This window comes from Schistocerca nitens, chromosome 1 (genome assembly GCF_023898315.1).
Source record: "Schistocerca nitens isolate TAMUIC-IGC-003100 chromosome 1, iqSchNite1.1, whole genome shotgun sequence".
NCBI lineage: Eukaryota > Metazoa > Arthropoda > Insecta > Orthoptera > Acrididae > Schistocerca > Schistocerca nitens.
In genome coordinates this window covers 1063629137-1063654333 of record NC_064614.1, presented here as the reverse complement: position 1 = coordinate 1063654333, position 25197 = coordinate 1063629137, and the positions used below count along the sequence as shown (strand labels likewise).

The 25197-nt window shown below is 40.2% G+C and overlaps 2 protein-coding genes across 2 annotated transcripts in view; both read left to right on the top strand.

Moving 5' to 3' along the window:
- LOC126198090 (uncharacterized) overlaps positions 1 to 25197 on the top strand; it is a 121938-nt gene that overhangs the window by 41004 nt on the left and 55737 nt on the right. The gene's annotated exons all lie outside the window — the stretch shown is intronic.
- Positions 12071 to 19474, top strand: LOC126226897 (piggyBac transposable element-derived protein 4-like). The gene is made up of 4 exons (XM_049942234.1): positions 12071 to 12161; positions 13088 to 13191; positions 17708 to 18764; positions 18870 to 19474. Exons 1-4 carry the CDS (start codon positions 12071 to 12073, stop codon positions 19472 to 19474), a joined length of 1857 nt encoding a protein of 618 aa, XP_049798191.1.

Here is a 25197-nt window from a genome sequence, read left to right as displayed (position 1 = left end):
GGCAATATTCACAGGTTCCTATAGTGCAATCTATTGATGATGGGTTGCAATGCATAGCTTGTAATTGTTTAAGTTGCTATTTGTTACTGCATTTAGTTGACATTCACTATCATTAATTTTAGGTTTTGGTGAATTGTACACACACAAACAGATTGCTGTATGCCACTTTGTCCATTTAATACACAATGCTTTCGCCCAACTCAGCAGGTTTAATGAAACCTATTTTTATGTTAGGTAACTTGTGCTTAGCCGGCCGGAGTGGCCGAGCGGTTAAAGGCGCTACAGTCTGGAACCGCACGACCGCTACGGTCGCAGGTTCGAATCGTGCCTTGGGCATGGATGTGTGTGATGTCCTTAGGGTAGTTAGGTTTAAGTAGTTCTAAGTTCTAGGGGACTTATGACCACAGCAGTTGAGTCCCATAGTGCTCAGAACCATTTGAACCATTTGAACTTGCGCTTAAAGTGTTTGTAAGCTGCTTTGAGGTTGCACAAAATAAATCTTTTTGATGTTTTTGTTTTTCTTCCATTAGGTTCTGTAATCATCATGCACCCAATAACAGCTGGCTTTTCCTGGCTATCTTTATCGTTTCAATAAAATAAGAATAGATATGACAGTTTCTGTTGATAAACATTTCCCTGGTGTTGGGTTTGGACCTTCCATAAACCATTTTTCTTTTAAAATTTATTTATTTATTTATTTATTTTTTTTGCAATTAAGAGCATTAAGTTTGTTAATTATTTTCCTTATTTTCCACTTTTCAGGTAAGCTTGTGAGAATCATTAGCTGTTTTTGCACTACTTGTAGAATTAAAGTTAGTTTTGAGATTCTAGAGAACATATCTACATTTGCATCTACATCTGTACTCTGCAAACTGCCATGAGGTGCATGGCAGAGGGTACATCCCATTGTACCAGTTGCTAGGCTTTCTTCCCATTCCATTCACATCTGGAGCACAGGAAGAATGATTGTTTGAATACCTCTATGTGTGTAGTAATTATTCTAATCTTATCCTCACGATCCCTATGTGAGATACGTAGGGGGTTGTAGTATATTTCTAGAGTCACTATTTAAAGCCGATTCTTGAAACTTTGTTAATACACTTTCTTGATTCTTGAAACTTTGTTAACACTCTTTCTTGATTCTTGAAACTTTGTTAACACACTTTCTTGGAATAGCTTACGTCTGTCTTAAAGAGTCTACTAGTTGAGTCCCTTTAGTATCTCTGTGGCACTCTCCCATGGATCAAACAATCCTGTGACCATTTGTGCTTCCCTTCTCTGTATACATTAAATATCTCATGTTAATCCTGTTTGGTACAGGTCCCATACACTTAAGCTATAATCTAGAACCAGTCACACGAGTGATAAGTAAGCAATCTCCTTTGTAGACTCATTTCACTTATCCAGTATTCCACCAATAAACTCAAGTCCACCACCTGCTTTACCCACAACTGAACTTGCGTGATCATGTCATTACATATCCGTACAAAGTGTTATACACAGGTATTTCTACGAGTTGGCCAATTCCAACAGTGACTGATATTGAAGCCTTAGGATACTACACTTTTTGTTTTGTGAAGTGCACAATTTTACATTTCTGAACATTTAAAGCAAGTTGACAATCTTTTCACCACCTTGAAATCATATCAAGATCTGACTTAATATTTATGCAGCTTCTTTCAGATAGTACTTCATTATGGATCACTGCATCATCTGCAAAACGGCATAGTTTCCTACTCTCCATCCAAGATAACACACTTGTGTCCTCCCTACCAGAGAGTCCTCATTCCAGTCACAAGTTTCACTTGATACCCTGTATGATCAAACTTTTGACAATAAGTGTAGGTGTGGTCTTATGTCACATGCTTTTTGGGAAACGAGAAATACTGCAGCTACATGAATGCCCTGATCCAAAGCTTTCAGTATCTGTTGTGAGAGAAGTGTGAGTTAGGTTTAACATGATCAGTGTTTTCAGAATCCATGCTGGTTGCCATTGAGAAGGTCATTCTGTTCAGGATACCTCATCGTGTTTGAGCTCAAAATGTAAATATTCTAGGGGACTTATGACCACAGCAGTTGAGTCCCATAGTGCTCAGAGCCATTTTTTTGTAAATATTCTAAGATTCCACAACAAATTGGTGTCAAGAATATTGGATGGTAGTTTTGTGGATCACTTCTACCACCCTTCTTGTAGATGGGTGTGACATGTGCTCCCCCCCCCCCCTCCCCCCTCCAAGAACTGGGCATGGCTTTTGTGTTTGAGGGATCTATGACATAGATTACAGTTACAAGAGGGGATAACTCAGCATCCCAATAGGCTTCAGGTTACTACTTTGTACTGCTGAATCAAGATGATTAGCTGCAAGGTGGGCATCAATTCTTTGTTATTAAATCCATGTTAGTGTTCTCGTTCTATCTTCATAGCAGTGCATTCATACAAAAGTATATAAAGAAAGGAGCAGAATAGAAAACTATAGTCCATCTCAAATGTTGTTACATCTGACAGTAAAGCATTTCTTTTGTCATTGAAAACAATTTAACATTTAAGAATACATTTATTGTCAGTAATGATTCTATTATCATTAATCATTCTTCAATAATATTCAGAGCTTTGATATGGATACAAATTGTTTTACATTATAAAGCATTGATCTAAGGATAATGTATTGTTTATACTGGCTTATCACTACACAGCTGTTCAATTCAGTGTGTGTGTGTGTGTGGGGGGGGGGGGGGGAGAGGGAGAGCGTGGGAGAGAGAGAGAGAAAGTGAAGAGTATAACTGGTAACATTATAAATGATAAGCAGCTGTCAGCAACACCCTTTTCTTCGTACAGTAGGTTGGAATGGTAATAGAGGCAGTGATACATGTAGGCTTAAGGGTAAACATTTCCTAACCTTTTAATATCAAGAGTATTGTCCCATCTCTTATTTTAGTTGTAAATAATACTTTCTAGCAGTAAAAAGTTTAAAAAGTACTTTTTTTATAAATGCCGAGATTTTGTGTGTTGAAACTGCTTGGGCAAATGCCAATTTATAAATGTCCTGCCCACTGGGCATTCGCCTGGCCCACATCACTATCTATACTAATCCCTGCCCCACAGTTGGCAAAACTTCCATTTGCTCCTGAAACCACCTGTTTCCTACTCTATACTTGAGCTGTTTTTTTCCACTGAATGTATTTTGTCATCTCCAACTACACACAGTCTGTATCTTGCCATTTTCTCTCTCTCTTGCCCATGAGGTCCAGACTCAGAACTGATAAGTGTACCCTGGTATGTACTAAAACCTTATACTACTACTTATTTATGCAAGCCATCAAGCAGCAATCCATTTCTGTGTGTACAGTTTTAACAGTACTGTGAATTACTGGGAACACTTCCCAATAGAAGGCATTTTAACTGTTCCTTTTTCACAATGTACTTGCCCTGTTTCCTAGATTCACAATCCCGAACCGTAAGCCAGTACTGTTGGCATTTATAACAGTTTGGTTGGCGCACTGTGCCTTTAAATGACCCTGATGACCATAATGATAACATCATTTACTGCATCTTAATATTTTCTATTTGGTATGGATCCTAGCTGTGCTGTCCCCTATTGGAAATACATAGCAATGCAAAGTGCCATGGCTAAACTCTCAGGATTCTCCGTTCATACCTGTCTTGAAAAATCTGGGTCAATGCCTCTGAGAAACATTTTCTATGCTTTATTTTCCACTTCTTTGAGCAAGACTGTCTGCATCTGGCTTGCACATCAGCTCATAATTCTGTGCAATACTTTTGCATATCCTGTCAAAGAATGATTTCGCTGTTTCATTTGCCTTCTGTGTTAAACTGTTGAACTTCTCACTAAAACACCGTGTACTGTTCTGTTTTCTGTACCTCTGATGCAGACTGCTAATTCACTGAATGTGGATACTTTACAAAGGTCATCATGATAAAAGGTATAGGTTTTTGCCTCGCCCATGTTATGTATGCCATCAGCAACATGTTTCGTCTGACCAGCTACTTAACCTGGCCATGGATAATACATTGTTCGTAAAGACGTAACATGCTCGGTTGTTTTGTCAGAAGGGAGTTGTTATTTTGCCTCTGAAGAATCAGTGAATGACTAAGGAGCACTTACTATTATTTTAGCCTAACACAAACCTGGTCGAGGTTGTCGTTCTGCCAATAAAGATTGCACTTGGTGCATTAGCTATTTGTTAAGTGTTTTCTGGTGTTAATTATCCTCCAGCAATTGAGAAACTTGCTCTGTGAGAGCATCTATCACCTTGTTAGTACTAGCTGCTTGTGTTTGTGCAATTTTGATTTCCCTTTTTTAGATGAATCAACCTCTTATTAGTTCCGACAATAAATCAATAACCACAGTTGCAAAAAAGAAATGGTTACGTTTAATTCACATCTCTAGTCATTTATCGACAATGCTCTGAACAATTGCCTGTCATGTGACCGTACTTTCTACAAGTAGTACAGTTGTTGGTACAAATCTGTCACTCAGTGCACTATGTTCCATTACATTACAGATTTTGCAAAATATCGAAACAAGATTGCCTTGTCAACTGTTATTCTTGAACTGTGATAAATCTGCCAGTTCTCTTAGTCTATGCAATGTTACTTCAAAGTCTTCAAGTCCTAACCTGGACATATCAAAGAATATAGTTTTTCTTTCGGGAACAAATAACTCTCTTCTCTTTGACTCATACTCTGTCACTGTTGATCATTGGAGGGCACTCAACTCTTACTGGCACTGGACTGGAGCACTTCTGTACACCATTTTGTAGGTGGTGCCCTCTGCAGACTGGGAACCCCTACTAATTTGTCAGGATGCAGACCGAGGACCGTTGCGGCATCGTTAGACACAATAAAACTGTATTCAAGATTATTCCATTTATTACTGAAAATATGAGTAATTGTTGCTTCTTCTATGTCGACTGGTGGCTACATAATCTGGAGAAGAATCCGCTGAATCCAGTAGTGGACTCATGAATGTCAAGGATGCTGCATCAGCTCAGAGTGGAAGTCGATGACACGCTGATGCTGTGTTTTTGCTGCCTGCTGGTGCGAGAGGCACACCTTGTTGGTAGCTCTGCTTGGAAGTGGCAGTGCCCATGATGCGCATGTTTTGATTCACACCTTGTTTTCAGGGAATACTTAGTCTTTCCCAAATTGCTGTGCCCACATTGCCACCTCAGTTGGACTGCAATGTCAGATGCCTTTAGTCGTGCTGAATGCTGAACTAGAACATTCTCACACACGAGATGTTATCATACCATTACCAGAGAAATGAGTACAAACAACATGAATGCAATCGATCCTACAGATAGACTGCCCTCTAGACTGGGCAAAGCTAGCGGGAGTTCAGTATTTTTGTCACCGAGGCGTTTTGCTCTGGCATCACTCGTAATGACCGAATTGATTCTGTTCTTCCTGAATTGTCAGTGGTCTGCAGTTCCACCGCATTTGCTTAACAAGTTTGTTACAGTGTATGTACCGCTTCATCAAACTTCTGCTAGATGTTGCTGCATACCACTCAGAGTCTCTTATCTAATGTGACAGGAGTAACGAAGATGGTTCAGTCTGCACTATTTGAACCATTTTCTGCCTAGTCACTTGCTGTCACTCGTAAGAGTATCTGTGTTGTTTGATCCTGCAACCACTATGAATCAAGACAGACATTAACTATGATACTGGTTGCCAGTGAGTGTTGATTAAATCAGTGACGAAAGTTGAAAATGTTTGCTGGACTGGTATTCAAACCCAGTCTCCCACTTACTAGACAGATGTACTGATCGCTGCGCCATCCAGACACAGAAGTCATAGCAGCTTCATGGGCTACCCTGACACACTTCCCGTCTGCCTCAGATTCTCAACTTATCCACACACTATTGATACAGTGCCTCTTGCCCACTAGTAATGAGGATAATGGGCAAGGGGCATTATATTAGTAGGGTGAGGATAAATTGAGAATCTGAGGCTGACAGGAGATGTGTGAGGGTGGTCCATGCAGTTGCAATGACCACTGTGTCCAGATGGCGCTGTGGTCAGCACATCAGCCTAGTAAACAGGAGACTCGGTTTGAACCCCAATCCGCTACAAATTTTCATCTTTCACCATTGATTTAATCAATGCTCGCTGGCAGCTAATGTCATTAATTCATTTGTGTGTCTTAAGTGTGTCAAGGTAGCCGTCTTTGGAACCCAGTAAGAGTGTTGAAATGTTTATGCTTCCCAGCTGTAACTGGTGACACTTCCACACAAAATTGTACTCTCATGTTTCAATACTTGTTTTGTCATGTAACACTCCAAACGGAAAGGTATTTTAGATACAGTGTCAAGAACATCCTGAATGAGCATTTTAAGCAGGAAAATGGCTTCCCTCAGGGAGTGTCTCAGATGCAGTCGCATTCACCACATGATTAACAGTATTGTGTCCATTGTAAGGAATTCTGCACAATGTTCCTTGTTCCTGGATGTCTTCATCTTCTCTGCATCTTCAAACCTTGCTGCCTGACACTCACAGTTTTGATGATTAGGTAGTTTGAGGAATGGGTTAACACCACAGATTTCATGTTCACTTTGGGAGAAAAGTGTTTCTGTTGGTCTTAGTCACTCGTACTCTCTTGTTAGTTTTCCTGTTTTAAAATTGGGAAACAATTCTTCAGTAGAGGTGAAAAACCTGGACCCAACTTTTGATGATGGACTGATATGGCTGCCACACCTTAAAATACTCTAGCTTTAAACATTCACAGATGTCCCAGTTATACGTCTTGGGAGGCAGACAGGGCATGAATGCTCAAATTTTATAAAGAATTTGTGTGGCCCCAGCTTGAATACAGGTGCCAGATTTGTGGATCAGCAAGACTCCCGTCCCTCAAAATGCTGAATGCGGTTCACTTACAGTAGTATTAGTCTGTCAACAAGGGCTTATCAAACAAATCTTGTTTCTAGCATGTGTGCAAAGACTAGTGAGCCTCCACTGTCCATTCATTTCTTTCTTGTGTGCACAGACTAGTGAGCCTGCATTGTCCATTCGAAGGCTCTTCGTCATGGTATGCCAATCATTCGGGGCCTCTCTGTTCAAAAATTGTGGGCATCCATTTGTGTTGCCTGGCTGTTGCAGGATTGTCTATTCCTTAACAGTCCTACTCAACAAGCTCATTTGGAATCCATGCAAGGAAGAACCTTGAGTTATTACAAGTGGATGCCATTAAGCTCCAAAACAAGGGATGGTGTAGGGGACCCTCTGACTCTAAGGAGGACCAAGTTAATTTTAGAATCTCCTGAGTACAGAAAGAATTTTATCCCAGATTGTATTTCTTGAAACTAAATTTTATGAGATCTAAAACTGCCACTTGGGTTTTATTAGTGTTCACACTGATAGGTTTAAGCAGGGGTACTTTATCCATTGCTCCATCGTGTTCCCCAAATTTATTCTTACGACAGGGCTTTCAGAGCATTTTTCAGTTGGCTGTGCAAAATTGTTTGATGTCCTGGTAGCACTGGAGTAGATTAGATGACATTGTGGCAAAAAATGCCTCATTTGCTCCGACTCCCAAAGTGCCTTTATTGTTATTGGTTAGATGTATCCAGTGGATAGTACACTATGTGATCAAAAATATCATGACACCTCCAAAAACATAAGTTTTTCATATTAGGTGCATTATGGTGCCACTTACTGCCAGGTACTCTATATCAGTGACCTCAGTAGTCATTAGACATCATGAGAGAGCAGAATGGGGCGCTCCGCGGAACTAATGGACTTCGAACGTGGTCAGGTGATTGGATGTCACTTGTGTCATACATCTGTATGCGAGATTTCCACACTCCTATTCATCCCTAGGTCCGCTGTTACCAATGTGACAGTGAAATTGAAACATGAAGGGACATGTACAGCACAAAAGCTTACAGTCCGACCTCGTCTGTTGACTGACAGAGACTGCTGACAGTTAAAGAGGGTCGTAATGTGTAATAGGCAGACATCTATCTGGACCATCACGCAGGAATTCCAAACTGCATCAGGATCCACTGCAAGTACTATGAAAGTTACACGGGATGTGAGAAAACTTGGATTTCATGGTCGAGCGGATGCTCCTAAGCCACACAACACGCCAGTAAATGCCAAACGACACCTCGCTTGATGTAAGGAGTGTAAACATTGGATGATTGAATGGTGAAAAAACGTTGTGTGGAGTGACGAGTCACGGTACACAATGTGGCGATCTGATGGCAAGGTGTGTGTATGGCGAATGCCCGGTGAGCGTCACCTGCCAGCATGTGTAGTGCCAACAGTAAAATTCGGAGGTGATGGTGTTATAGTATGGTCATGTTTTTCATGGATGGGGCTTTCACCCCTAGTTGTTTTGCGTGGCACTGTTGAAGAGCAATTCGGGGATGGCGATTGCATCTTTCAACACGACTGAGCACCTTTTCATAACACCCGGGCTGTGGCGGATTGGTTAAAGGACAATAACATCCCTGTAATGGACTGGTCTGCACAGGGTTCCGACCTGAATCGTGTAGAACACCTTTGGGATGTTTTGGATCACCTACTTTGTGCCAGGCCTCATCGACCAACACCGATACTTCTCCTTAGTGCAGCATGCCGCGAAGAATGGCTGCCATACCCCAAGAAACCTTCCAGCACCTGATTGAAAGTATGCTGGCGGGAGTGGTGGAAGCTGTCATCAAGGCTAAGGGTGGGCCAACAGCATATTGAATTTCAGCATTACCGATGGACGGTACCACGAACTTGTAAGTCATTTTCAGCCACGTGTCCGGATACTTTTGATCACATAGTGTATGGTGCAAGATGTCCAGGTTGTGGGGCAGCGGGTTAAATATGAAGATGGTTTATTTGTCTTTGCTGTCTTTCTCATGCAAGTCTGGAAACTATTTTTGTGATCAGCCAGAAAGTGATTGAGAACATATTGATCATAGTTTCCACTCTGCATGGTCACAGTCTGGTCCATCCCAGTGAAAGAAATGTTTCTATTCTCTTTCTGCGTAGTGGAATCAGGACTATGATTATAAATGAAGGTATAAAGTTCTCGTTCATACATATATTGAGTAAAGTATCTCACTTACAACATTGTGAAAGTCACTGTGTTCAATTGACATTAAATCTTTCTATCCTAAACAGCACTATTATGAGTTCAGAGGCGACCTCTACATCATGTTCCTACCAAGTTATCTTTTGCTCTGAGTACTAATACTCAAATGTTCGAAATAAATGCTCACCACAAAAGTGGAAATAACAGTCATCACTTGCCATGCAGATTTGTAATTATTCACAGACAGCACACTAACAGTTACTTTTGTAACTGGGTTTTCTCTTTTGATGCTAGGCAATTGTCAGGATGAGCATTACTGCAAAGGGCATTTGATTCTAAAGCATTATGTCAGGGTGAAAAACACTAAATAAATTACTTTTTCTCTCTTAACAACATGTGGGCTGGGTGGGTTCTTCCTTGGCTCGGGTGTGAGGTAGAATGAAACAGCATTTTTACATAAGATAACTTTATTGAAAGTTTTGTACAATGGTTTCCTTACTGGATTGTTCTGGCTGGGAGAGCGGCAGCTATGTCATTTGCGAAGCCTTCTGCTGCGTGGGTGGCGGCGTCTGATTACACCTGGCGGTGTATATATCGTATCGCTGTTTCGCCCAGTTGACTGGAGACAGGCCTCATGAGGTGGCCCGTTTAATTATTGAGAACGAAGTCGTGAATCGGATGGTGATACCTTGGATGTGGCGTCCCAGTGTTTCTCTTCTCTATGCGGCCGCGTGTGTTGTGCGTCGGCCAGCGGAACGGTGCGGTGGGGGAAGGCCAGTGTCCCGGACTCGAACAACGGACTCCAGCTTGCCAGTCTTCGGCTGACAAATCTTCATCATTAGCTCACAGGTGACTGCTGATGTGAGGCCGTCTCCTTCCCGTCATCACGAGTCACCCGGGTACGTAAAAATCAGTCTTCAAATACCTTCTAACTTCTGACTTCTGGCGGCGAGGCTGCTGCTTGCTATTCCATTACAGCGGTGGACTTGGTGCTTCTGTGTACGATGTAGTCTCTTCCTGCATGACGGTCTTCAGCACCGACTGAACTGTACTGTAACTGAACTCGAAACGAGACTGAACTGAAGACTACTCCTGTCGGGCCCACTGCGTCTCGCGTATTTATTCACTTCAGTTCACTGGAGGTGAACGACTTCACGGTCATTGCCTCTTCTGTCACGTTGAAAAGCTTCTCGTAGAATCTTCTTAACGTCGGTCATTGGCTCTTGGGGTGTAGGCGAGGGCCTTTGATCACATGTGACAATTGAGAAACACGTGAGCCGGTCGGGCGATGCCCTGATGGCTGAATCGACAGCTTCCGCTTACGTGGGGAGGGCGATGGCTTGTCCTGAACGTGCTGACTTCACTGTCATTGCCTCTGCTGCTCTGCCTCCTGTTTGACAGTGTGCAACTCTTCCAAACTAAACTAAGTTTTTAATTTATTTTCCAACCTCTACTTCACTTCATATTGAATTCACTAATTTATTCACCTATCTTAAGTACCACTCAACACTTTAGCAAAATCTAAGCGATCCAGGATGGTGTACAGTCGTCACGAGTTCACTATTAGTTATTACAGAAAATAAGTGTTTTGCCACAGTCTGTCTCTGACATCATCCGAGGCAGAGCGCAATCTGACATTTATCAGATGCGGATCCTGCAGTGGCTGAGTGCGGACTGAACCTTGTTCCTGTCTCTCGGGCTGTATTTTATATATGTGCCGCAGCAGACAGCCAAGGGAACATCTGCTGTCATCTGCCTTACGCACACAGCAGCAGCCACTGAAAGACCGCTTTCTTGAACACACAACTTTTAATAACAAATTTATGAATTAATTTAGTCTTCTTAATTTTTACCTGCATTCTGGTAAGTTATTTGAAATCACAGAAGTAGTTTCAGCTCGCTTGAATGCTTGGTACATCGTTACCTCTGAACTGTAACTTTAATGGAACTTGTATTGGCTGCTGTTAATACTATAATTCTAAAATTTGGTATAGCTCTATTATTTAGTAGGTTTTATCATATGCTGTATACATAATTTTCTATCATTAAAATTACAGGTACTTAATCTACTACAAAGTGGTATATTTTAGTTACAATTTTGGTTTTCATTGAATTACTCAAAAACTATAAGAGGTAGCTGAACGTGGTTTCTTAGTTATTGTTTTTAGATTGACCTGAAGCATCATAGAAATTTTTATATTTCTAAGTCTAATATTTAGCTCCTTCAGTTTCTCTTAAAAACGTGGATTCTGACTAATTTTTATTCTATTATTTTGAAACTTGCACTACTTATTTATTACCTCCATAGACGCATTCTGACCAAATTCTGGCTTTCTAGCTTTATTATTTAGCATCACTTTTTTTTTTTTTTTTTTCGTAGAACTGTATTTTATTGAACTCTATTGATTTAATTACCTCAAGACTTGACATTTAAAACGATATTATATTAAAGTACATGTTGACAAAGTTCGAATATAAAATTTTGACTTTTAAGTTTATACTTTATTATGGTGCAATACTTGTGCACTATGCGCAGACGCATTAAGGTTATGTGGCGCTACCCGACACACTCGCTCGCCTCCGTATCTCACCGACGATACAGCACTTGTTTCGCTTCAAGGTCTCTCTCTCTCTCTCTCTCTCTCTCTCTCTCTCTCTCTCTCTCTCTCTCTCCCCCTCTCTCTCCCTCTCCCTCCCTCTCCCTCTCTCCCCCCCCCCCCTTTTCTTGTAGAGAGACGAAAAGGAAATAGTTTGTTAGATTCCAGGGTGCAGAGTGATCCGAGGAAATGAACTTACTGATGTGGCTACCAAGGAAGCTCGCTCCCCTCAACCTCCTGCGTTGTGTTCAGTCCCCCCGTTTGGGCAGTCAGCACATACATGATCCGGAAGATCATGTGTTGGTGGGAGGCTTAGTAGCTGAAAGCAAGGAGCAGTAAGCTGCAGTCATTGAAACCTTTTGCGCAACCATGGCTTTGGACCACCAGATGAGTAAGTAGCACTTACTATGCTCATAGTTCCCAATGAGGATTGAAGGTATAGATGATGAAGATGATGATGATGATGATGATGATGATGATGATATGATGATAATTTTGCGTGGCTTAGTGGCTGGTTGCAGGCCATTCAGTGGAACACCACTTTGGCCACTTGTGTGTCCCTAAGCAACCCCAGTTATTGAAATGGGGGAAAGGGGACCTAGAGTTTCACATGGAATATGAACCATGTGTTGTTTCTGCCAATTCCTCATATTGCTGAGAGGTAAAGGCCAGGACACAACACACACCGAAAAATTTGGCTGGGATTCAATCCCATGATCTTTCGGTTTCTAGACAAGCACTTTACCACAAGACCACCAGGCCGAACAAGGTATAGATGTTGCAAAAGTGATAGTCAATGGGCAAGTTGGTCAAATGTTGACACTAAAAGATGCTGGCCACTTAGGTTCAAATCTTAAACGAAAATTATTATATCACAGAATGATCATGATGTTAAAATATGAGATTTATGAAGCAGACAGTGTAGATGGAAAACATAATTCTCCATAAACATATGCAAACAGTCTTTTGGGTCATCGTTTTCCTGCAGACAAATAAAGATTAAATTGAACTGCAACAAGGATAGAAGATGGATAATTCCTCCAATTAAAGTCTCTTGTCCAAGAAAAGAGAGCTCTACATAATTCAGAGAGCCAACTTTAGTCAGTAGTTCAGATTACATTACTACCACTACTGTAAAATCCTCCAGTCTTTTATTAAGACAGTGAATTGTTTAAGAGTAAAGATTTGTTAAATAAAGAAGTGTAAAAGCTGCAGTTACAGTTTAGCAATGACTTTTCCTTTCCACAGTATCAGTTTTTATGGAAAGAAATTTGTGAAAGAATTAGGGAAAAAGATAGAAAAAAGACATTAAAAAATTGACCTAATCTCAGTGTGTTAGTGAAAGATAAGGTGAAAATGCCATAGTACAGCTGTCCTTTTACAAAAGAATAACTTATCTGACTGAAATCAGTTTGACTGAAGTTAAAGTGTCTGTTACAGAAAGGTTTACACTATGTACCTCAGTAGAAACTAAAGTAGCTGTTGAAGAAGCTTACTGGGTTGACTTGGGCTCTCAAGATACTGCTGTCAAAGTTAACAAAACTGTATGTGGAACAAAATTATATTAACATTAAAAATTCTGATGTCTGCATTCTGAAAACCCAGCACTAAACTAGAAAGCAAAAAGTCTGTAGTTACTAAAGCCAATACAAGTAATGATGTGGTAATAATATGTGAAGATGACTACAGTAGCAAAATCAAAACCTTTTTGCAGAAAAATGGTTTTACGGAAGTACGTAAGGGCCCTAGTAAAAAATTGCAAGCAGATGATATTTCTGCTTATAAAGAATGAGAGAGGAACTTCTAAAATTATGAACTTCATTACCCTCATTATCTCCGAACTTGGGTCTCACAAATGAAATTACATTTTAGTGGTAACCCCATTCGAACTACTGTGAACAATGTGATCTAGTTATAAACACAGTAAGATGCTAGATGTGAAATTAAAAACAGCATACATGTCTCATGAATGAAAATGTCATAATTAGAAATAGTTATGAACTGGCTAATGCTGTTAAAAGATGTAACATTTCCTGATGATGCAACTTTGGCATCACTTGGTATTATTAATCTTTCTACTAATCTCCTTATTAACAAAACCATTGAGATTATAATATGTAATGTATTGAGCTCATTGTGGTTCTAGAACTTGATTTATCTTATCAATTCTTCACATTTAATACTAAAATATATTGCCAAAAACGAAGCCTTGCAATGGGCAGTAGCTTAGCTGGTGCACTAACAGATATTTTATTGACTTAAAGCTATAACATTTCAGTAAATTCTCAAACTTTAAAATTCAGATCATTTACTATAAATTCTGCATAGATGACATCTTAGTAGTGATAAAAGGCAGTCCAAGAAGTACTGATGCTTTTGCACAAGAACTCTGTTCCGTACATCCCAAAATTGATTTCACTACTTAAATGTGAAACAATAAGTCTATTATCTATGTGGATCTGACGATCCCTAAAACTAACAATAGGCATGTGTTTGGGATCTATAGAAAACATACATGTGACAATAATATTATTCATGCCTAATCCTGTCACTTATTGTAATACAGCTTGCACAGAAGCTTATGTGAAGGCTATTAGACAATCAAGAAATGTGAAGAGAGTTAAAACAGGTTTCCACATGCAACTAAAGTGTTGCCACAGCAAGTTGCATGAAGATACTTACCAGTGGCACCATGTGTGGCTGTTTTTGCAAGCTTCTGTTAAAATTCTCATGGCACTGTTTCAATATGGTGTCAACTGAGATTATTTGAATGGGCATTTATGTTATCATTCAGTTTGTGACAGCAGAATTCAGCCAAGAATTCAATAAGAAGAGAAGAAAGTACAAATGTTGGATTTGGAAGTGAAGTTTGCACAGAAATAACATGGGGCATCAAACACAGTTACAAAGTAAATAGCATTTGGGAATGAAGACCAGTTCATGAACTACTTTCAGAAAAACAAAAGCAGATTTTGAGTACTTGCTGTGTAATGAGCTCTGAAAAAAAATCACACACACATTATAGATGCATCCTGCAACCACCAGTCATCTCTCCAGTATGTACTTGACATTCCCAAAAGTACAATTTCAGAGTTCTTATGTGATGTATTGGATACTATATACTATTTTCGGAAGACTGATTTGGATGCTATTTACAATGCTTTGAAGGTTAATACTTTAACTCTTGCACTCCATATCAGTGAGCTCAATTAGGGGTCAGAGGTATTGTAAATATTAACATTATTCTGTATTTAATTTTGGAATTGTGGTTTGTGCACTAAAAGCACTGTAATGTAATAATTGATTAGATATTCATGATCAATTTGAAATTATACTGCCATCAGAATCCTTGGTACTTTCTTTCTCAGATTCACTGGATAGGTGTTTAACTAACACGTAAACCAGAATACAGTGCTGTTGCTCTGTAATTTGACCATGAGGTGGCAGTCAAATGAGGCTAATTGTTGCAGTGGAAGGAAAATGTCACAAAATTAGTGGCTATATATTTTCACAGCATGGCCAAAAGTGGCACCACTCGGAACTGGTTGTAGAATAAAGGAAATATTTTGCAATCAGACCACTTTGAATTTCACAAAAAAGTGAAATACTTGCACTAAGCAGAAAAAATGGACTTCTACAGAAAAGAAGGGAACATTATTAAATGAGAAAAAAATAGTAAAGCAAATGAAATTAAGTCGCCTGAAATGACACCAAAATCATTCAAAGGTTCCTTCCTGAGAGATGCAAGGAAACATCGCACCCACCAGTAGACAGGTGCAGAACAAGAAAAGTTGGAGGAGTCAGAAATTTTTTGCTGTGATACGGCAGTTGTTGCCATAGACAAAATCTTTGAATGAGTGGCAATAAAGCTGATAAGCTCTTGAAGATTTCGCAAAGTATTGCGATGCTAATCATGTACAAAGTTAAATTCTAGAAAGATAGAAGATTGTGCATTTCATCTGTGAAATAAGGATGCCATAAGAAAACTGAACATCGCTTGCAGAGGAGAACTGCTACTTCACTGCAGCTCTCCTTAATATCGTGGAGACGAGGTGGGCATTGTGAAGAAGTAAAGTTCAAAGTATCTGCATGGAACATCATCATCCATAAACTTTCAGAAACTGTATGGCACACTCAACCAAAAGTGCTTGGAACATCTGCCCTGGCACTATGTTTCTCCACAACAGAATATTCTGCACCAGGCTGGCAAAACATGTAAACACCTGTAGACTGGACGTGTTGTGACAGGCTGTCTACAATCAACTTCTGTCGTATTCGTAGGAAAGCAGCTGCAAAAGAGAAGAAGAAACAGAATACTGACCTCCCAGACATCCCTTGTTTGGACACAAACCTCTATGACCAAAACTCAGATCAAGAAAGAGCTTCATCCAGACAACTACAGTAATTCCTTCATCTCCTGGAACTTTAGCAAGATTCTTTACCTGAGGCACTCTGCACGAATGTCGGAGAGGAACCAGCTGGAGGCTCACAACTGCCTAATGGGACATGGAAGTGCTGAAGAGACTGAGAACTAGGGCATCATGATGTGAAGTTAACCTTAAGAAATGGGGCCTCAGCATACATGATGAAATTTGCCGGTGTTGTGACTGATAGGACTAACATCATCTGCTAGTCTGCAGGAATCTGCCATATAACTGTACTACTGGTGATCTTGCCGCAGCTAACAATCCAGCAGGCAAACTGCTGAATATAAGGCTCTCCGCAGAATATGAAGAGGATTATCTTGCTGTATTTTTTGTTATTTCTGTATTTCATAAATTCTTGTTCTACATGTAAACCCTTGTATTTTTAGTGTTATTACTTTCTGTCGTCATTGAATTTTCTCTGAAATGGTTACTTTGTATGTAATTACTGTCTATATGCTATTAATGCTCACCAGTATTGTACTAATTTCATGTCCTGGACATGTAAAATAGATAGATAAATAAATAGAAAACTGCATACAGAAGCATTAGATTTTCTTTGACAGATTCTGCTCGCACCACCAACAGACATTACTTTCAAAAATATGACTCCAAAGGAGTTAAAAAATATTGGGGTCACTGAAAAATTGCTACATTGCTGATTCTAGCAGCGAAGAATGATGTGCCAAATTTATAGAGATATCCTTAAGGAATCTTTGTAATGAGTAACTCAGAGCATTTTTTCTGACTAATTTAAATGTGCTGTATTAACACCATCTGTAAAACTGGAGATAATCAAACCCCCTTTTATTACAGACCCATTTCACTCCTTTCAATCTTTTAAAAAAATTTTGAGAAAGTGGTCAATGATAGCATACTGATTCATTTTTGACAGCAGAAAGTATGTCCTGAGAGTTAAACTAACTTTCAAATGGGGGAACATTACATATGTAGTCTCAAATGATTGATACTGGATCCAACATTGCTCTTAACTTAATAAATGAGCTTCTACATCTACGCTCTGCAAACCACTGTGAGGTGTATGGCAGAGGGCACGTCCCACTGTACCAGTTATTAGGGTTTCTTCCCATTCCCTTCACATATGGACAATGAAAAGAACGAGTGAATGCCTCTGTGCATGCAGTAATTATTCTAATCTTATCATCATGTCTCTATGTGAGCGATACTTAGGGGTTGTACGTAGCATATTCCTGGTCACCATTTGAAGCCGGTTCTTGAAAATTTACTTATAGACATCCTGAGAACAGTTTATGTTTATCTCTAAGAGTCTTCAGTTCAGCTCCCTAAGTATCTCTATGACACTCACCCATGGATTAAACAAACCTGTGACAATTAGTGCTGCCCTTCTCTGTTTATAGTAAGCATCCCCTGTTAGTCCTATCTGGTACGGGTCCCGCACACTTGAGCATTTAAATCAGTAATTAACAAAAACTACTGTTGGGGTCAATTATGACCCCAGATAGATTATATGTAACATTCATAGAATGTATAGCTTATCAACTATCAATCTCTTTCATAGGTATTTTGAATTGGTAACACTGAATTCAGGTGTTATTCAGGTGTTACTCAGAACTAACCTCAAACTGGAAGTTCGTTTGTACGTTTGTTGTTGCAGTGTAATTTCAGCATGGATGGGATACGTTTTGCTCCTGGCTATAGTGTAGAACAAGCTATGGAAGACTTATTTTGTAGCAGTAGTGATTCAGAAGGTAGTGACGCCGAAGATGATGGAACAGAGACACAGGTAGACCAAAGTGATGAAGTCTGTTTACATGAATTAGAAGAAAATGATATTCTTGCTGAAAATGATGACAGTGGAGAAGATGAAAGTGCAGTACTGGTAAGCAGGGGTCGGGATATTGTATGGAGTACAAAAGAACCACCAATTCGTAGATTTCCAATCCGCAACATACAACGATTTTCAGCAGGTATTCCTAGTACAGTTAGTGTTAGCTCAGCTGTTGACTGTTTCAGGCATTTTATTACTAATGAATTGCTGGATATAATAGTTCAGTTCACAAATCAACGAGGAAATGAATTGAAAGTGTCTGGAAAATTAGTTGACTGGCGTGATACAGACAGATGCGAGCTGCTTTCATTTTTAGGCTTGCTGATTCTGTATGGCATACAGAAGAGCCGGGGGAAACCTATTGACGAATTTTGGGACTCTGAATATGGCACTCCTCTATTCCGTGCTACTATGTCGAGGAGGCAATATCAGGACATTCTGCGTTCACTTCGTTTTGACGACTGCATCACAAGACTTGAAAGGAAAGAGAGGACTGGAAATAAGGCTGAAGCTGTACAGGAAATATTTGATTTGTTTGCCGTGCAATGTCAAACATCATTTATACCTTCCAGCAACATTACTGTTGATGAACATCTTTGCGTATACAGAGGTCGGTGCAGTTTCAAGGTCTACATTCCTTCAAAGCCAGGAAAGTATGGCATCAAGATATGGTGCGCAGTAGACTGTGAACATGGTTATCTGACAAATCTTCAAATGTACACTGGAAGGAGTGGTGATGTGAGAGAATTGAATCAAGGCAAGAGAGTGGTCTTAGATTTAGTGCGTCATGTGGCTGGCAGTGGTATGAATATTACCACTGACAATTTTTTCACGAGCTATGACCTTGGCCAAGAATTGTTGAAAATGAAGTTGACACTTGTAGGTACTCTATGTTCTATAAGAAAAGAAGTCCCAAAAGGGTTTTTACCTTCGAAAACTAGGGAAGAATGCACTACCTGATTTGCATACAATGGTAAAACCCTATTAGTTTCGTATGTTCCAAAAAGAAATAAGGCTGTGCTACTCCTGTCAACACAACATCAATCATTTGAAGTGCCCAAAGAAAACAACTTGAAACGAAAACCAGAAGTAGTGTTGTATTACAACTCAACAAAATCAGGTGTTGATACACTAGATCAAATGAGCTCTTACTATTCTGTGAAAAAGGGTACAAAACGTTGGCCATTAGCAGTATTTTTAGATCTTGTCGATCTAGCTGCACTCAATGCCTACAGACTCTTCTGTGTTGCTGTTGAAAAAACAGAGAGACGTCTTTTTCTAATGAAGTTGGCCAAAGAAATGGCAAAGCCCCAAGTGGAACGTCGTTTGAGTTTACCACAAGCAAGGAACAAGGATATTATTAGCAGTATCAAACGGTGTGGATTTGATGATCTGTTAGACAATGGACATCCAGACGTCATACCCGACAATCAGAAGAGAAAGCGAGGCAGATGCTCCAGTTGCCCCCGATCGAAGGACACAAAATACAGTTCAACATGCAAAAAGTGTAACAAATTTGTTTGCAAGGAACATTCTGAAATAGTTACTACTTGCAAAATATGTGCAGATGACTATGGTACGGATTCCGGTTAGAATTATGTTTCCTGTTGAGTTGTTCATCACATTTTCTGTAAATTTGAAGCCATTGTGAAACATTTATGAGTGAAACAAATTCTGACTTAGAGTAATGTTGTAACTTCTGATATGTAATTACTCTGCCATATGTAATTTAATTCTACTGTGTACATACCTGTTAAAAAAGCTGTGAAATGTGTCTAAATAATAAATAAAATGTAAACAAACAGTATTAAATGACAGTATGTTGTTCTCTGAATGATTAGTACACACAGTCAATTATATATTGATTGGGGTCATGTATGACTCCAGATGGAGTACTAGGGAAATTTTAGCAGAGTGAGTCCTAGGGTTAAAGTAGGTAGTGCAATTGAAAAGTTGTGCACATGAGAATAACATTATGTGTATATAGAAGTAACATAGCATTTGTACGATCAGCTAGCACAAATAGCTACACACGTGTTACTGTAAACAAATGAAGACGTCAGTGTAACTGCTACACATCACATGACATCTGTAATATTGTGCAGTTCATTTCTTAGTAAACATGTTTTTCCAAGAGCAATGGGTTTCCTTTATTGAACAGTTTTTGGCAGTAGTCTGTAAGTATGTATTGTAGACAGATTCATGGGAAATACCCAGAACGAGATTAAACACATTTTTCAGAATTCAGATTTGCAGACAAGCCATTTTGATGGATGCTAAACTAATAGAACTTTGGGAAATGTTGCTGCATTTACCTTCAAAATATTTGAGAACCCTATCTGTCCAGTCTCAGATTTTGTATGGTAGTGCTCAGAAAGTGATGAAGTTTCAAGGGTGGTTTGAAAAGTTCTCGAAACAGGATAGAAAAAAGAGTACTTACATCACTGAAACTTTTTTGTTTTTTAATGAAGTCTCCTCATAGATTAAGGCACTTGGTCCAATGATGTTCGAGTGCCTTGATCCCATCTCAAAAATGAGTTTCCTCCAGGCCTGCAAGATAGTTGTCAACTCCGGCTATCAATTCATCGTTTAAAGTGAATCTTCGTCCACCAAGAAAAATTGCAAGGAAGAGATGGAAGAAGTCTGATGGAGCCATATCAGGTGAATTAGGTGGGTGTGGCAACAATTCATACCTTAGTTCGTGTAATTTTGCCATGGCAATGGCACATGTGTGCGGGTGCGCATTGTCTTGGTGGAACATGACTTTCTTCCTTGCTAAACCTGGCATTTTTCTTGTATCTTTTGTTGCAATTTGTTCAGGAGGTTAACATAGTATTCTCCAGTAATTGTTTGTCCAATGGGGAGATAAACATCAAACAGAATCCCCTTCGCATCCCAGAACACTGATGCCATGACCTTTCCCGCTGAAGGAATTGTCTTTGCTTTCTTTGATGGCAGAGAATCAGCATATTTCCACTGCTTTGACTGTTGTTTTGTCTCTTGGGGGTATAGTAGTGCACCCGAGTTTCATCTGTGGTCACAAACCAGCGCAAAAATTTTTTTTTCGTTTCTCTTAAAACAGGCCAAACATTATTCAGATACGTCCATTCTCATGCGTTTTTGATCCAGCATCAAGAGTCATGGCACCCATCTTGCAGATAATTTATTTATTTATGATTCTTCAATTAAAATGTGATATACCCTTTCAGATGACATCTGGCAAGCACGAGCAATTTCACACACTTTCAATTGGCAATCCTCCATGACCATTTTGTGCACTTTTGCAAATATTTCTGTAATGGTGAGACATCTTGGCTGACCACTGCCAAGATCATCGTCTAAGCTCTCCCAACCAAATTTAAATTCATTTGTCCACTTGGCAACAGTTGAATATCAAGGAGCAGAGTCCCCCAATATATTCTGGAAATCAGCATCAATGTCCTTTGCTTTCATACCTTTCTTTACAAAGTACTTAATCACTGCTTGAATCTTGATTTTCTTCCCATCTTCGCAAATCACTATGTGGGAACAACAACAGAGCCATGTCACTGCCACAGCTCTCTTCTAAGACCACTGACATGGTTTACAGGCAGTGACAATGAGCAGTGAGTCTGCTTAGCAGAAGAACCGTTGAAGAACTGGGCTCAGTGTCGTGGGGGAATGACACAGTCTTATGTACATAATGTTTTGGCTCTATGCGACATTGCGAATCTGAATATGACAGAAGCTGATTAAATCTCATGTTTGGTGCAAGGAGTTACGGAAGACATTAATCAAGATCTTTCTGGTAAAGGTTGCTACAGCAACAGATAGATTCATCAAGTTGTGCCAGCACATGAGAAAATGCAACAGAAAAAGGTTTGGATGAAAGAGGTGTGACAGACTTCGAAAGCCACTGTGGCACTTGTGTAAGAGTACTATGACCTCACCTCTCACGTATGCCAGTTAATAAGAGAAGATACAGCAGGATACACAATGCAAAAGGCTTCTGCACCAGTGTTTCGCAGGTAAATCCAGTGCTTTCTTCAGTAGTACAAGAGTTAACTCAAACGTATCGTAATTGCAATATCTAAGTTGCACTAACAGCCAGAAATGCCAGACTAAGTACTCAATGGATAGCAGGCATAAGTGCCAATCTCCGTACTTCAGGAAGTAGTGGAGAAAGCTGAGAAGGAGGTCTTTATCACCAGTGTCCACCACCAGTCAAACACATTGCGTACAATGGATTCGGCAAACTAGGACTTTTACGCTGCAACCATCAAACGACAACCCAGCATTCTGCCAATGCAGCTACAACCAACTCCTTCACCAAGAAAAATGCCCCTCAGAAGAAAAGACATTTAGAGTACAGAAGATAACACGGTGGTTTGTTTCAGCTATGGACAGCATGGAATGTATACTACCACATAGATAGATGATGTGTGTTTGACAACTATTATGCCACAAGGCATCAATCATAGCAGCAGTCAACTGCAGACGATTATAGTCTACATGTGGGATGAAGCCCATTGCCGTACCCAGAATGAGGTCACTCCCACACAGCATAGCCATTTTTCATCGCCATACGGAGGTACCAGCCGCTCCCCTACCTGCTTAATATAGCAGAACCAATCAAGGGGATCATCTATAGAGTTAAGGCTGCCACAAATGAAAGTCCACAAACTGTTCTTACCAAGATGCCAGGAAACTTCATTGACGGCCAACTTGAATGTGTGCTAGTCTACTCGGAGGATCTTTTTTTCTTTGATGTTAAATGCTTATTATCACCAGCTAAAGAAGACAATGTTCCATGATATTAAAGTGATTGTGCTGAAGAGTGCAAGTGTGAAATACATCCAACCGAAAGGAACATGTATTGCAGGTACAACCATCAATGACAGAACACAGCCCTTTGAATTTGTAATTTTAACGTAGTTTAGTCATAATGTTGTTCTTGGATGGGACTTCTTGGGAGCATCATAAACAGTCATAGACTATGGAAGGTCAGACCTCCAGACTGACAAAGCCATTCAAACAAGCAAACATAGCCAAGATTGCTCAGGGTGGTAGTTTGCTGTTGAAGACATTGTCCTGCCCTTAAAAATGAGATGAGTTCCAGCTGTCAGTATAGATGTTCAGTCAAACTTGCAAAGCTTTCATTGACTGCAAAAATCTACTCAGGTCCACAAAAAAATATACATACCACTGACTGTGATAAACATTTCATGTGGTCGAAGATAACTTTGGATCACAAATGGTGACAAACAATGAAAACTCATCTGTAAAAGTATGTGTGCAGGCAATGCTGATCAGTCAAGTCTGAGCAGCTCATTGCCATCAATGAAATCTGCTGCACCACCACTGTTGACAGTGCAGTGGCGGGAGCTATTGTCAAAATGTTAATAGGATCTGGCCCGACTGAGGAACAATGTTGGCAAGTGTTAGCCATTCTGCACCATTTTTTGGAAGCTTTCAAATGTGGACTGGAGAAAGACACGCTAAGCATTCCATGTTAAAACACCATATCAACACTGGAGATCATCCACCAATTAGCCAGTGCTTGCATAGGATGTTGTCAGCTGAAGGACACACAATTTGGGTGGCAGTGGAGCAGATGCTGCAAGATGACATCGTTGCTGAACCTTCAGGCAGTGTTGTATCCAGAAAAGGCAGTACAACAAATAATAAACCATGTGAGTAAGCAGCATGGTTCATTTCTCCACAAGTGAAGACAAAAAGAAATATATATAACTTCACTGGCTGAATGCTGCACAACTCAGACAGCAAGTAGAAAAATCTGTGGATGATTCTGGATGTCAGGTTGCTGTGTAGCAGAAATCCTAAGAAAGTCCAGTACCAAGCAGAGTAAAAATCCGGATGTGGTCGAACCATGTGGGGAGGTTTTAAGGCAGCAGTGGTAGTGTAGGCCTAGTACAGGCAGAGACTTACAGAGTGTGGTGCTATGTGCACTTGTAGAGCCCTGGCGGGCCACGAATATGCCTGCCAATAGTGTGTCTGTTTTGGTATGGTACAATGTGACTGGAGCAGTGTTTGTGTGGATACCACAGAGAGAACTATGCACAGGGACCACACCTGCAGTGTCCGGCTGAGGGGCACTGCACGAGCTGGAAACTGCTGGCTGTGGGTTGCGTGACATGTTACGTGCAGCCATGTGGTGGCAGGCACCATGGTGCAGGCATTGATGATACCATAGAGAGTTGTTGGTCTTTTCCTGTAGTACTTGTGAACATGGAGGATGTCACATGGGATTTCTGCGTTAACTGTGGACAACTGAACAAAATTGTGAAAGGATGTGTGCCCACTGCTGCCCATTGGTGACACCTTAGACTACTTGGAAGAATCAAAGTGTTTCTCAATTATGGACATGCTGTCACACTCTTGGCAAATTGAGATTGATTCATAACACTTGACAGTCTTTGTGTGTTCAGAGGTATGCTGTTTGGGCTATTTAAAGCTCCCACCACCTTCGAGCATATGCTGAGAACCTGCTTTGACACCTTAAATGGATGATGTGTCTTTGCTCTCCAGATGGTATTGTTTTCCCAGAAATATTCAAAAAACATCTTCTCTGACTGGCAACCATGTTCACATTGTATAAGAATTTATTGCATAACAACCTTTTAAACACACATGCTCTCTCTCTCTCTCTCTCTCTCTCTCTCTCTCTCTCTCTCTCTCGCACACACACACACACACTGCTAATCCAGCCATTCCTTGCCCATGTGGGTCTGAATTAGTGGAAGCTGCATTATTGACTGTGTCTTAAATTTAGTGCAAACACACAGAGATTATACTGCATTAAATCCAAAGACACATTATTTTCATAGAAAACGTGGTCCTTGAGTATGTACATAATATACTCTGGGAAGATGTCTGCAGCTATAGCACCATCAGTGTGAGGTATTGTAACATTCTCTCCTCTTGCATCCTCATCTTTATCACTTTCCTCACACCTTTGCTTAACTCTTCGTCTGTTAAAGTTTGGTCATAAATAGCTGCTTGTCCAGCATTGTACTCGGCAGCAATGGCTTTCTGTGAAGCTCCTCAGTTCAACTTGTCTCTAATTTTGAGTTTCTGTTTGAGGTCTAGCATAACGTGTTGCTTTTTTAAGCCACAATACTAAACTATACAGAAAGCCATAATTTCAAACATGTGTAGCATTGTTTAACTAACAACTTTGTTGCACATGAGAATTCATTACTGTATGTTTCTGCTCGAGCAACTGGAGGTTGGATGTGAGCCAGATTGCTGAGAGGCCATACTACTGAGTGCCGCATTAGTGAGAGAGGTGTGCGTGTACGTGCGCCCGCGCCCAC